This window comes from Mastomys coucha, unplaced genomic scaffold, assembly GCF_008632895.1.
Source record: "Mastomys coucha isolate ucsf_1 unplaced genomic scaffold, UCSF_Mcou_1 pScaffold21, whole genome shotgun sequence".
In the NCBI taxonomy this organism is placed as follows: domain Eukaryota; kingdom Metazoa; phylum Chordata; class Mammalia; order Rodentia; family Muridae; genus Mastomys; species Mastomys coucha.
This window is the reverse complement of record NW_022196904.1, coordinates 18,908,875-18,922,928: the sequence shown is the minus strand read 5'-3', so window position 1 is coordinate 18,922,928 and position 14,054 is coordinate 18,908,875. Positions and strand designations below refer to the sequence as shown.

Genomic DNA, 14,054 nt, shown 5'->3' with positions numbered 1-14,054 from the left:
TTACTTTTTAAAGACACTAATCTTTTTTTTAAAAAAAAAAAAACATTTTATTTTCTTAATGGTGATTGTTACTTATTTGGGGCATGGGAGCTGGAGTTACAGGCAGTCGTGAACTGCCTGGTGTGGTGTTGGGAATCAAACTCCGGTCCTCGGAAAGAACAGCATGTGCTCTTAACCACTGAGCCTACAGGACATTCTACCGTGTGTTTGGGGGCCATATCTGAGTCTGTCTATTGTTCGTTCACTCCCCGCGGCCCCAACATTGCTATTGAACAGTCAGTCATTCCGCAGTCCCGGGTGCTCCCCGAGATCTGAGCTGAGGCCAGGCAGGTGAGCTGTGGACATCTGTGCAGTTGCCCTTTCCCGTCCTTCAGGTGTGTCTGACACTGACCGCCAAGCGCATGGCTCGCAAGAACTGTTTGGTAAAGAACTTGGAGGCCGTGGAGACTCTGGGCTCCACATCCACCATCTGCTCGGACAAGACCGGCACCCTCACCCAGAACCGCATGACCGTCGCCCACATGTGGTTTGACAACCAGATCCACGAGGCCGACACCACCGAGGATCAGTCAGGTCAGTGGCGGCTCTGGGCGGGGCCTGGGGCACCCCATCCCAGCGGTCTCTTGGCCTCACATGTGACTCCTTACAGGGACCTCTTTCGACAAGAGCTCACACACCTGGGTGGCCCTGTCCCACATCGCCGGGCTCTGCAACCGGGCTGTCTTCAAGGGTGGGCAGGACAACATCCCTGTACTCAAGGTGGGTGCAGCTGCCTGTCCACCCAACCCTGCATCCCACCTCCCCACCCTGCACTGCTGACTGACCCGGCTCTCTCCTGCCGCAGAGGGACGTGGCTGGTGATGCCTCGGAGTCTGCCCTGCTGAAGTGCATTGAGCTGTCCTCCGGTTCCGTAAAGCTGATGCGCGAACGGAACAAGAAAGTGGCTGAGATTCCGTTCAACTCCACCAACAAATACCAGGTACGAGGGAACTTGGGCTGGGGGAGGGCTGGGGGAGTTCTCTTAGGATGATAGAAAGAAAGGTCTGTTTGGGGGCTGGTGAGATGGCTCAGCGGGTAATGACTGCTCTTACGAAGGTCATGAGTTCAAATCCCAGCAACCACATGGTGGCTCACAACTACCCATAATGAAATCTGATACCCTCTTCTGTGTACTCATTTATAATAATAAATAAATCTTTAAAAAAAAAAGAGGGCTGGTGAGATGGCTCAGTGGGTAAGAGCACAGACTGCTCTTGCAAAGGTCCTGAGTTCAAATCCCAGTAACCACATGGTGGCTCACAACCATCTGTAATGAGATCTGATGCCCTCTTCTGGTGCATCTGAAGACAGCTACAGTGTACTTATCTATAATAATAAATAAATCTTTAAAAAAAAAAGAAAGAAAGAAAAGAAAAAAAAAGAAAAGTCTGTTTAGCTGGGCTCCAGCACTTGGCAGACAGAGCAGGCCCATCTCTATGAGTTCAAGTACAGACTGAGAAACCCTGTCTCGAAAAAGAAATAAATAGTAAGAGCAGGATGTGTTAGCTCACATCTGTGAGCCCAGCACTTGGAAGGTAGAGGCAGGAGGATCAGGAGTTCATGGTTATCCTTAGCTACATAGTGAATTTGAGGCCAGCCTGGGCTACATAAGACCCTGTCTTAAAACGGAGGACAAAGTTAGATATGATGGTACAGGCTATAATCCCCGCCCAGAAGAGGAGGTACTTACATCAGAGCTAACCTCAGGCCCCAGCAAATTCCTGGCCAGCCTGGGCTATACGAGACCCTATCTCAAAACAGGAAAAATAAGTAAACAGCTATGCAGTTCAGATAGGTAGGACACTAACAGACCAAGGAAATGATCCATCCTGGTTCAGCCCGGGGAAAGAATGGGATGATTAGAGTTAATTATAGGAACAGGGGCCGAAGTTACTTACAGGACGGTGGAGTGACTCAAAAACAGCTGCATCACCCAGGGTGGGCGGTGACTCATGCGTGCTGTGTTACTGGAGTTCTAGCTCCCGGCAGCTGTGGGGACGGGCGGGCGGGGGTGGGGGCCAGTGACTCTCCCCTTCCCATCCTTCAGTGAGCAACCATTAGCGCCATTAGCGGCTGACCACCGTTAGCACAGTCCTAGCCATCAGTGTACCATCCTGCCTATTTCATGGGTAAAGGCTACCAGTCACGTCTGGAGAAAATAGTTAATTACGGTGGCATTGGGACAGACAGCAGGGACCTTGCGGTTTCTCTGTAATTCCCGGATGTAGCCACCTCTGTCCCACACCCTTACGAGCTTTGGGGCAAGACATTAATTTTTTATTAGCTGGTGCTTAAGTTCCCATCTGTAAGATTGAGGATGATGATAGAGGGGAATAGGGGAGGTTGGAATGGGAGACACAGGAGCAAAGAGCACCCTAAAGTAGAGAGTGTGTCTTGGCCACCATCTCAAGTGTAAGGGTAGCATTTTTTAAAAAAAGATTTATTTATTATATACAGTACACTGTAGCCGTCTTCAAACACACCAGAAGAGGGCATCAGATCTCATTACGGATGGTTGTGAACCACCACGTGGTTGCTGGGATTTGAACTCAGGGCCTCTGGAAGAGCAGTCAGTGCTCTTAACCACTGAGCCATCTCTCCAGCCCAAGGGTAGCATTTTTTTCACACATTTTCCAGATGTTTTTGAGCCTTTTGTTCTTGTTTTAGGTACTGGGGTTCAGGGGGTGGTGAGGTTAACAGTGAGACTCTTGCTTTCTGATCCACTAGTCCTAGGAGGCAAACAATCAAAGGACGAGGGGAGGAGCCCTGCGGGTATAAAGACAAGAGGGCTCAGACAGTGGGCGGCATGTGCAAAGGTCCTGTGGCAGGAGTACAACCTGCCTGAACCATGTGGTGAGGGAACCAGTGCAAGGCATACAGAGCCGTGGGGCTCTGAGGACCGTGGGGGGAGACTCAGCTATGACTCCGAGGCAGCAAGAACCATGACAGGAAGCAGAGGAGGGCAGATGGGGCTCGATGCATATCCTTTCAATCAAACAGATTTGCGTAGCTACAACTCACGTACTGAGAGCGCCTACACTAGTGTACTCGGACTTTTAGCCACCTACACCGTCAGTTTTAGATCATATTTATCGCCTCAGAAAGAACCCCCCCCCCCCCCGCACGCTCTCAGCCACCACCTCTACCTTCGCCTGCACACCCTGCCCCCAACCGCAGGCAAACACTAACCTACTTTCTACTTTCTGTCTCTGTGGATTCACTTGTTCTGGACAGTTCATCAGAGAGAGAGAGAGAGAGAGAGAGAGAGAGAGAGAGAGAGAGAGAGAGAGAGAGAGAGAGAGAGAGAGAGAAAGAGGGAGAGAGAGAGGAATTGTGTAACATTTGGCCTTTTTAAAAATCATTTTTTTTTCCAGGATCCATCCACACACCCACCAGAGCCTTGTTCTCTTTTTAAAAGTTTTATTATTGTGTGTATGTTATGGTGGGGGTTGTGTGAGGAGGGAGTTGATCCTCTCCTACCTGTATGGAAGTTCCAGGGATCGAGCTCAGGTCTTCAGACTTACACAGGAAACACCCCTAACCACTGAGTCACCACCAGCTTTCTCCTAAGTTCCTCCCCCCACCCCCAACACTGAGACAGGGTTTCTCTATGTAGCCCTAGCTGTCCAGGAAATTGCTATACAGACCAGGCTGGCCTCGACCTTACAAAAGATCCACCTGCATATGCCTCCTGAGCAGTGGGCTTAAAGGCATGCACCACCACACCTGGCCATTCCTCATGACTTTTTCATCTTTTTTCTCTTTTTATTTTTTTCTATCTTTTGGGACAAGATCTCACACTGTAACCCAGTCTGGCCTGGAGTTCCCTGTATATCCCTGGCAAGACTCAAAGTCATAGTGGTTCTCTGCCTCAGCTTCACAAGTTCTGCGGTTGCAGATGTGAGCCAGCATGCCTAGCTACTGTGAGAGAAAAAAAGAATACATTCCGTTGTGTGGATGTCACATCTTGTTCGTCTGTTCATCTGCAGATGACCAGTTGAGCGAATACCACCTTTTCTGGGAACAGGATGGGTGAGCGTGTGCTGAGCTCTCTATCAGTGTGGCTGCAGCATTTCTTGCTGACTGACTTAGGGATTCTCTCTCTCTCTCTCTTTTTTTTTTTTTTTTTTTTTTTTTTTTTTTTTGGTTTTTCAAGACAGGGTTTCTCTGTGTGGCCCTGGCTGTCCTAGAACTCACTCTGTAGACCAGTCTGGCCTCGAACTCAAAAATTCAACTGCCTCTGCCTCCCAAGTGCTGGGATTAAAGGCGTGCACCACCACTGCCCGGCTTTCTTTTAGGTTTTAATTTTTGTTGCATCTAGAGAGGGAAACCAGGACCTTATATTAGCAAGTGTGTTGTCTCTGAACCACACCCCTAACTATTCTTCATTGATTCTAGGCAGGGGCTCTCCCACTGAGCCATGCCCCCAGCCCCTCATGTGGGATTCTAGGCAGGGGCTCTACCACTGAGCCACACCCCCAGCCCCTCATGGGGGATGCTAGGCTATTGTTCTGCTCTTGAACATTGGCCCAGACTGGTTGATCTTCAGGAAGTAGATACAGACATTTAAATGAGGGTTAATGATAGCTGCATTAGATTTGAGTTTAGCTGAATATCGACTCTTGCCAAGACAGGGTGAAAATATGTGATCCAAGGACAGCTGGGAGCTCTGTGGTAGAGACGGACGGAGGTGGAAAGGTAGAAAAGAACTGAGCAGAGAGGTCTAGGAGACTTGAGAAACGGGGGGTGGGGGGGGAGGCCTAACAGAGATATGGACAGTGCTCTCGGCCAGCTGTCCTATCCTGGCACTGGGACACTGCTCTCCCTAGCTGACTTCAGGCAGCCCCTGGGTACCTGCATGGCTTAAGCATGCACCCTGCTTTGTTACAGCTATCCATCCATGAGACTGAGGACCCCAATGACAACCGGTACCTGCTAGTGATGAAGGGCGCCCCCGAACGCATTCTGGATCGCTGTGCCACCATCCTCCTGCAGGGCAAGGAGCAGCCTCTGGATGAGGAGATGAAGGAGGCCTTCCAGAACGCCTACCTCGAGCTTGGTGGCCTGGGCGAGCGTGTGCTGGGTGTGTATTATGGGTGGGGCAGGAACAGGTTGAGCTTTAAGGGCCTGTTGGGGTCAGAATGCACCATGAATGAATGAGTAAATGAATGAGTGCATGCACACATGAATGAATGAATGAATGAATGAATGAACGAACGAACAGATGAATGAGGCCTTTGCCAAGAAACAAATGCTGGTTGGCTGTGTGGGGAGGCTGCAGGGAATCTAGACCCCAGCAATCCATCCCATTGCTGAGAGCAGCGGGATGCAGCCATGGAGGTCGTGAGGCTGGCGCCTTCATACACCCTTCTGTGTGCCTATCACCAGGTTTCTGCCATTACTACCTGCCTGAGGAACAGTTCCCCAAGGGCTTTGCCTTTGACTGTGATGATGTGAACTTCACCACAGACAACCTTTGCTTCGTGGGTCTCATGTCCATGATTGACCCTCCCCGAGCAGCCGTCCCTGATGCTGTGGGCAAGTGCCGCAGTGCAGGCATCAAGGTGGGTCCTGGGGCAGCCGGGTGGATGTCATGTCAGGGGGTATGCAGAAGCCCTGGCCATCCCTAAAACACAACGCTTACAGGTTATCATGGTCACCGGCGATCACCCCATCACTGCCAAGGCCATTGCCAAAGGTGTAGGCATCATCTCCGAGGGCAACGAGACTGTCGAGGACATTGCCGCCCGGCTCAATATCCCTGTCAGCCAGGTCAACCCCAGGTGAGTAGACACACCTCGTCCAGGTCCTGCAGGGCCATCAAGGTGGTCACCACGTGGATTTTACTCCTCCAACTTCCCCCTTCCTCTCTGGGACCCTTCTGTCTGCTCAAGCCTGGATCCATCATTCTCCCAGAGTAAGGACAACAGCCACAAGGGCTGGGGGAGGTCGAGTTGCCCTCCTTGTTGCTCCTCACCGCTGTGTAACTGTAAGTCAGTCAGTTACTCTTTCTGAGTCCCAGCTTCTTCCTCTTCTACAAGGAACTGGGTGAAGTGATTCACACATTCAGTCCCAACACTATAGAGGCAAAGGCAGGCAGATCGAGTTGAGTTTGAGGCTAGCCTGGTCTACAAAGTGAGTTCCAAGCTAGCCACAGTGACACAGTGAGCCTTTTTCTTAATAAAACAAAAACAACACCAAACACACACACACACATACACACACACACACACATGCAAACAAACAAAATAAAACAAACAAACAAAACTATTCTACAAGGGTGAGGATAAAGTTCAGGAAGGGTTAGTTGTGGAGAACAAATGCATAAGACCCCAGGCTTCATCCTTAGTACCCCCCTAAGCAATACAAATACAAAATAAAGTAAAACCAGGTATGGTGCTATACACCTGTACCCCAGCACTCAAAAGAGGAGACAGGGGGATCAATAATTTGAGGCCAGCCTGAGCTACACAGCAAGATCCTGCTTCCAAACATTAAGGACTGGGAATGTAGTTCAAAGATAGTGCTTTTCTAGAATCCCCCAGTGAGGGGCTGGGGGCGTGGCTCAGTGGTAGAGCCCCTGCCTAGAATCCCCCAGTGAGGGGCTGGGGGCGTGGCTCTGTGGTAGAGCCTCTGCCTAGAATCCCCCAGTGAGGGGCTGGGAGTGTCACTCAAAGGTGAATGCTTGTCTAATAACAAAAGGCCCTGGGTTCCATCCCCAGCACCACCCAAAATGATGTAGGAGGGGGCCAGGTTACAAATAATTATATGTAAGTATTTCTTTTGAGACAAGGTCTCACTGTGTAGCCCTGGCTGACCTAGAACCCGTTATGTAGACCAGACTGGCCTTGAACTTAAACCTCTGCTTGCCTCTACTTCCCAAGTGCTGGAATTAAAGGCATGCATCCCCCTGCCTAGTGCTCAGATTATAGGTAATTATACACACTTGCTCTCAGAAGATTAAAGGAAGTCCCATATTTCTTTGCTTTGCTCCCCTGTAGATCTGTATATGTGTTTTGTTTTTTTTTTTTTCTTTGTACCTGTCTCTGTCTCTCTTCCTGTTGCTCTACACATCTGTGTGCCTATTTCTGGCCCTTCAGGCTTGGCTCCCTCTAACCTTATCATGTCCCTCCCTATCAGACCTTCTCCTCTGTCTCCCTTGTCCATGGTCTGTCTTGTCTGTCTTTCTGCCTATCAAATACCCCCCGACTCCTCACTCCGGCCTTAGCCACTTTCTGTTCTTCTCAGGGATGCCAAAGCCTGTGTGATTCATGGCACGGACCTCAAGGACTTCACCTCCGAGCAGATTGACGAAATCCTACAGAACCACACTGAGATCGTCTTTGCCCGAACCTCCCCTCAGCAGAAACTCATCATTGTGGAGGGCTGTCAGAGACAGGTGAGCTCCCACATGGTGTAAGGGATAAGAGAGAGGTCTGGACCCCTGGGTCTGAGGGAGGAGGATTGGTTCCTGAATCCCTGGGACTGAGGGAGAAGGGGCTGAGCTGGGTTATGTGGTCTGAGGGAGGAGGGCTGAGCCTGGATCCTGGGTCTGAGGGAGATGGAGCTGAGTCTGGATCCTTGGTCTGAGGGAGGTGGGGTTGAGCCTGGATCCTGAATCTGAGGGGAGTCGGCTGGGCCTGGATCCCTGGTCTGAGGGAGGAAGCCTGGGCCTGGATCCCTGGTCTGAGGGAGGGGAGCTGGGTCTGAAGAGTTGGTTCTCACCCTCACCCTTCCTCCTTTCAGGGAGCAATTGTGGCTGTGACTGGCGATGGTGTGAATGACTCCCCTGCTCTGAAGAAGGCTGACATCGGGGTGGCCATGGGCATCGCTGGCTCGGATGTCTCTAAGCAGGCTGCCGACATGATTCTGCTGGATGACAACTTTGCTTCCATTGTCACTGGTGTGGAGGAAGGTGAGTGGTCGTGGGGGCTGGGGTGGGGTGTGGAGACTGAGTCACTGCTAGAAGCTTTAGGAAGGGGAGGGAAGCAGGCCAAGGCTGCATGGAGATCGCGGGGCAGGATTGGCTGCAGTGTTCCTGCATCACCATCATGCAGTCTGCTGGAGAAGATCTGGGAGCATCCCAAAGTCCAGGAAGTATAGTCACTGTGAACCAAAGGATCTTGGGAGGTTTGGAAGGCCCCCCTCTCCTGACATGGGCTGGGGTTCAGTTATATTCCAGAGTAGACATTGAGACATTCACCTTGAAAGGATTGGAGGGAAGGTCACAGGCAGATAAATGTCAATTCCCACCAGGTGAGGTATGGGAGCCTGGTGTGGGGCTGGGATGGTGTGGCAGGGAAGTCCTACTGCAGAGCTGACTGACAACAGCCCCACCTCCTGGAGTGTCTAGAGTAGGCATGAAAGAGGCTGGTTCATGTTTTATTTTATCTAATTATCGATAATTACATTGATAATTGCAGAAAATGTCTAAAAAGTTAGAGACACCATAATCTCACTATGGAAGAGTAACTGTTTATGCTCATATCATTTTTTCTCCCTGGGTCTAGCCCCCAACTGAAATGTCACTCCTTGCTGGGAATGACATTTGCTGGGAGTGTGTAATGGCTCATAACCCCAGGGCTCAGGAGACTGAGGCAAGTGAATTGCTGTGAGTTCGAGGCCAGTCTAGGCTATGAGTGAGACCCTGTTATACACACACACACACACACACACACACACACACACACACACACACACACACGAGAAGGAAGAGAGAGGGAGGGGGTGAAGAAGGAGGGAGAGGGAGGGAGAGGTCAGTACTATAATGAACTGAAGCTATAACTCACAGGGGTCGCCTAGCATGTGTAGGATTTGAGTTTCATCCATAGCACTAAAAAGAAAAAGAAAAAGAAAAAGAAAAAAAAAAATAGCTGAGCGGTGGTGGCACACGCCTTTAATCTCAGCACTCAAGAGGCAGAGGCAGGTGGATCTCTATGAGTTCAAGGCCAGCCTGGCCTACAGAGCGAGTTTCAGGACAACCAGCAATACGTAGTGAGTCTCTGTCTTGGGGAGAATAAAAGCATAGTCAACCAGATGTGGTAGTTCCACACTTTTAGAACTCTGGAGGCAGAGGCAGGAGGTTTTCTTTGAGTCTAAGGCTGGCCTCATCTACATACAAAGTGAGTTCCAGATTAGCCAGGGCTATATGGTAAGACCCTGTCTTACCACAAACAAAATCCAGAGTATAGTCAATAAAGCTGAGCCCACTGTGACAGGCTAGATGCCATTAACCCTTGCCTCCAATACCCCTGAGAAAAGCACAGCTACCTCTCTTGTCCCCTAGACATCTCTGCCTAGCAAAACAAAGCAGGCACTGCTAGGTGACCTCCACCTTTGGCATCATGCAGGCTGATGGGTGCACTGTAGATTGGTCCTTGCTCTCAAGACTGGGAAACAAGTTATCCAAAAGGATCAACAAACACGTACCAAATAAATTGGGGGAGGTGCTAGGAAACCCACAGAACCGGGTTTAGTGGTGCAGGCCTGAAACCCAAGCTACTCTGGAGGCTGAGCAGGATTTACAAACCTATACAACTTACTGAAACTTAACTATCTCCAGATAACTTACAAAGAGCTGGGGGCATGACTCAGCAGCAAGAAAGCACTGGAAGGGGGGGCGGAGGAGACAGGGGGAGAGGGAGAGAGAGAGAGAAGAGTGGGGAAAGGGAAAGGGAGAAAGAGAGAAGAGAGGGAGGAAAAGAGAGAGGGAAGGAGGGAGGGAGGGACAGAGAGACAAGCCACAAGGGCAAGACTCTGGGGGTGGTGTCTGTGGGGGCGTTTATCTTCCCCAAGGGGGGATTCCAGATACTGAAAATACAGTGAATGGCATCTCCTGTCATTGGTTTGGTTTTTTTGAGACAGGGTTTCTCTGTGTAGCCTTGGCTGTCCTGGAACTCACTCTGTAGACCAGGCTGGCCTCGAACTCAGAGATCCACCTGCCTCTGCCTCCCAAGTGCTGGGATTAAAGGCGTGTGCCACCACCGCCCGGCTCCTGTCATTGTTATCCAGCTCCAAGTGAGCCAGTTTCTTCTCTCCGTAGTACCACATGCGGGTGTACCTTAAAGCATCCTTAATTCTTCTTTTTACTTAGGAACATTTTAGAATGAGAAACAAATAACTACATGGTAGGAAAATGATTGTTGCATGAGGACACCATGAGGCCAGAGGTCTTTGATACAATGACCACTGTACCAAAACCTGTGTTTCGTTGTTTTGACAGGGTCTCCGTTTGTAGCCCAAGCTGGCCTGCAATTCATTCATTATGTAGCCGAGATTGGTCTTGAACTTATAGCAACGGTGTAGCCACAACAACTGGCTGGATTTGTTTTAACAGATACATAAAAACATAAATAGTGTACATATGAACCAGGTGTGCTGATGTACATGGCTAATCTCAGCACTTGGGAGGCTTAGACAAAAAAGATTTAGTTCCAGACCAGCTGGCACTACTCAGCAAGATCCCACCTCAGAAAAAATGGGATCTCCACAGGATGGCTCAGCAGTCAAGAATCAACAGTTAAGAGGACTCAAGTTTGGTTCGCAGCATTCACCCCAGGCCGCACACTAGTGTCATTAATGCTAGCTCCAGGGCTTCACAGTGCCCTCTTCTGGCCTCCACAGGCACTTCCCTCCCTTGCAGAGCAACTCACCCACTCACCCCCATACAAATTCATATACATGCAAATTTAAAAAGCATCGAGCCAGGCTGCAGAGAGACGCACGCCTTTAATCCCAGCACTTGGGAGGCGGAAACAAGTGGATCTCTGAGTTCAAGACTAGTCTGGTCTACATAGTGAGTTCCAGGACAGCCAGGGTCCATAGTAAGACCCTGTCTTCAAACAAAGCAAACGGAACTCTAGCTGCTTGGTGGCATATGCCTGTAATCCTAGAACTTAGGAGGTAAAGTAGGGAGCTCAGAAGTTCAAATCCAATCTGGACTACATGAGACTACAAAAAATTATAGCTCCTAATGGGTTGCTATGTGATATTTTGATATTTGTGTGTGTTGGTTACTTGTTAAACAGGCTTAAGCATATCTGTCTCCCCAGTTAGCATTTCTTTTTTAAAGATTTATTTATTTATTTATTTATTTAATGTGTATGAATACACTGTAGCTGTACAGATGACTGTGAGCCATCATGTGTGTGGCTGCTGGGAATTGAACTCAGGACCTCTGCCGGCCCCCGCTCCCCGCTCGCTTCGGCTCCACTGGCTCCTGCGTAATTCACTGTAGCTGTCTTCAGACACACCAGAAGAGGGCATCCGATCTCATTACGGGTGGTTGTGAGCCACCATGTGGTTGCTGGGATCGGGACTCAGGACCTTCGGAAGAGCAGTCAGTGCTCTTACCCGCTGAGCCATCTTCCCAGCCCCAGTTAGCATTTCTTTTTTTTTTTTTTTTTTTTTTTTTTTTTTTGGTTTTTCGAGACAGGGTTTCTCTGTGTAGCCCTGGCTGCCCTGGAACTCACTCTGTAGACCAGGCTGGCCTTGAACTCAGAAATCTGCCTGCCTCTGCCTCCCAAGTGCTGGGATTAAAGGCGTGTGCCACCACTGCCTGGCATTAATTTTTAAAAAAAAGAAATCCTGTATGCCATTTCCCATGATAGTTGTACTAATTTACATTGTGGAAGGCAGCTATGCCCTCCAGCCTACCACCAAAGCCACACCTAATATATGTCCCAACCTACAGTGGACATGGTTCCCTTTTCCTTGCCTCCCCTCCAGCACCTGTCTTTTGTTATTTTGATGGTAGCTACCCTCTCTGGGGTAAGGTAGTGTCTCACTGCAGGTCAGTGATGGTAGCTACCCTCTCTGGGGGAAGGTAATGTCTCACTGCAGGTCAGTTTCCTTTGTGTCCCGGCAGCTAGTGGTACAATATATCCCTGATATATAGAGTACAGTGTATCTTCTTTGTTTTCTGTTTGTTTGGTTTTGGTTCCTTGAGACAGAGTTCCTCTGTGTAGCCCTGGCTGTTCTGTGTAGACCAGGCTGTCCCAGAATTTAGAGATCCATCTGCCTCTGCCTCCCAAGTGCTGGGATTGACCGATGTGTGCCACCCCCACCCTCACCCCCCCAGGCTTTTGTTTGTTATATTCTTTCTTCTGCCTTTTGAAGCAGACGTCACTCTGAATAGCCTGGGATACTTGGAGATCCAGCTGCCTCTCTCCCAGGTGCCCTGATTAGAGGCATGCACCACCACACCCGGCACTGATTCAAACAGGCTGCCTGTGTAGTCCTGGCTGGCCTGGAACCTGCTATCTAGACCAGTCTGGTCTCAGAGTTGCTCCGGCCTTTCTGCCTTTGCCTCCTGAGTGCTAGAATCACAGGCATGGACTGCTATGCCTGGCCTATTTGTGTATTCTCTTCTGAGAAATGCCTATTTTAGTCTATTGCCTTTTTTTTTTTTTGAGACAGTATTTCATGTAGCCCAGGCTGACTTCGGCCTCACTATGTAGCCGAGGATGACCTTGAACTCCTATTTCTCCAGTCTCGCATGCACTACTGCACCTGACATTTTTTAAAGTGGGTTATAAAAAAATAAAAGTGGGTGATTTCTTTTTTAATGATTTCCCTGCGGCCTGACGCATAGGGAAGGCAGTGGGCCGATGGCTATGCTAACTCTTAGGTTCTGACCTGGTGTACCCCATACTGATTGCGTGTTTGTGATCAAGTGTGTGCATCATAAGTTAATTTGATAGACTTCTGCATATAGGGGCACCCATACACTCTCCAGATTCTAACCAATAGAAATAACATTGATAGAGGGCTTGCCTGGGATATATAAAGTCCTGAGTTTGAGTCACAACACAGTAGAAATAAGTAAGAGAAAAGGACAGACAGACAGAGACAGACACCCAGCTCCATTAAAATCCCTTCTGGCCTGACCACTGCACAGCAGGCCCATGGTCTTGCTTGTTGTCTTCTGTTTAAGTGGGAGAATTTTTTCTTGTTTGTTTGTTTTAATATTAATTTGAGACAGGTCTTAGATAGCCCTGGAATTAAAGGCCTGTGCCACCAGACTCAATATCCACACCTAGTTTGTTTGTTTGCTTTGTGGTGCTAGGGGTCAAACCCAGGGTCTCCCGCATGCTCAGCAAATGTTCTACCAACTGAGCTACAGCCCCAGCCCTGTGTCTGACCTTTATCACTCAGTGTAAAACCTCAGATTCACCTGTGGGTTCATGTGTTCGTGGTTCCTCTCTTTTCCTTCCTGTAATGCTCCACAGTTTAGCATCTGCTTCCCTGGCATGAACTTTCAGGTTGACTGTGGTTTGAGGCTTTTATGAATACTGCTATGGTAAACCTTTGTGAACTTGGCTTTGTGAACATAAGCATTGAAATGATGTTTATATATTGGGTATAAGGTTGGAAGAAGGGTTAAGGATGTTTAACCTTGGGCTGGTGAGATGGCTCAGCGGGTAAGAGCACTGACTGCTCTTTCCAAATGTCCTGAGTTCAAATCCCAGCAACCACATGGTGGCTCACAACCGCCCATAATGAAATCTTATTTATAATAATAAATAAATCTTTAAAAAAAAAAAAAAGGATGTTTAACCTTGAGAGAAGCTACTAAACAGATTACCCATAGGGTGCTGCTGTGGTCACAGTTATAGATGTAAATGAAAGTGGATGAGGGTGAATTAGATAGCATGCAAAGGTCTGGGTGTGGGTAGGGGTTCTCATTGATAGACCCCCTATTATGGTCTCAGTGAGGGGCTGGGGGCGTGGCTCAGTGGTAGAGCTTCTGCCTAGAATCCCCCAGTGAGGGGTTGGGGGTGTGGCTCAGTGGTAGAGCCTTGTCTGGCATGTAGGAAGCCTAGGAAGCCTAGGTTCAATCTCTTGTATCTATCTATCTATCTATCTATCTATCTATCTATCTATCTATCTATCTACCTACCTACCTACCTACCTACCTACCTATCTATCTATCTATCTATCTATCTATCTATCTATCTATCTATCTATCTAGAGCAAGTACTAGACAGGAAAGGAGATGGGGCTCCATCAGACCC

The 14,054-nt window shown here is 49.1% G+C and overlaps 1 protein-coding gene across 2 annotated transcripts in view; it reads left to right on the top strand.

Annotated features, from left to right (window-relative positions):
- The window catches only part of Atp1a3 (ATPase Na+/K+ transporting subunit alpha 3), a 28,794-nt gene that overhangs the window by 10,995 nt on the left and 3,745 nt on the right, over window positions 1-14,054 (top strand). For both annotated transcript variants that reach the window (XM_031385711.1, XM_031385710.1), the window contains exons 9-16: window positions 375-573; window positions 650-759; window positions 845-979; window positions 4,930-5,122; window positions 5,428-5,603; window positions 5,686-5,822; window positions 7,288-7,438; window positions 7,786-7,954. In XM_031385711.1, coding sequence (XP_031241571.1) covers window positions 375-573; window positions 650-759; window positions 845-979; window positions 4,930-5,122; window positions 5,428-5,603; window positions 5,686-5,822; window positions 7,288-7,438; window positions 7,786-7,954 — 1,270 coding nt within the window. The remainder of the gene's footprint in view (window positions 1-374; window positions 574-649; window positions 760-844; window positions 980-4,929; window positions 5,123-5,427; window positions 5,604-5,685; window positions 5,823-7,287; window positions 7,439-7,785; window positions 7,955-14,054) is intronic.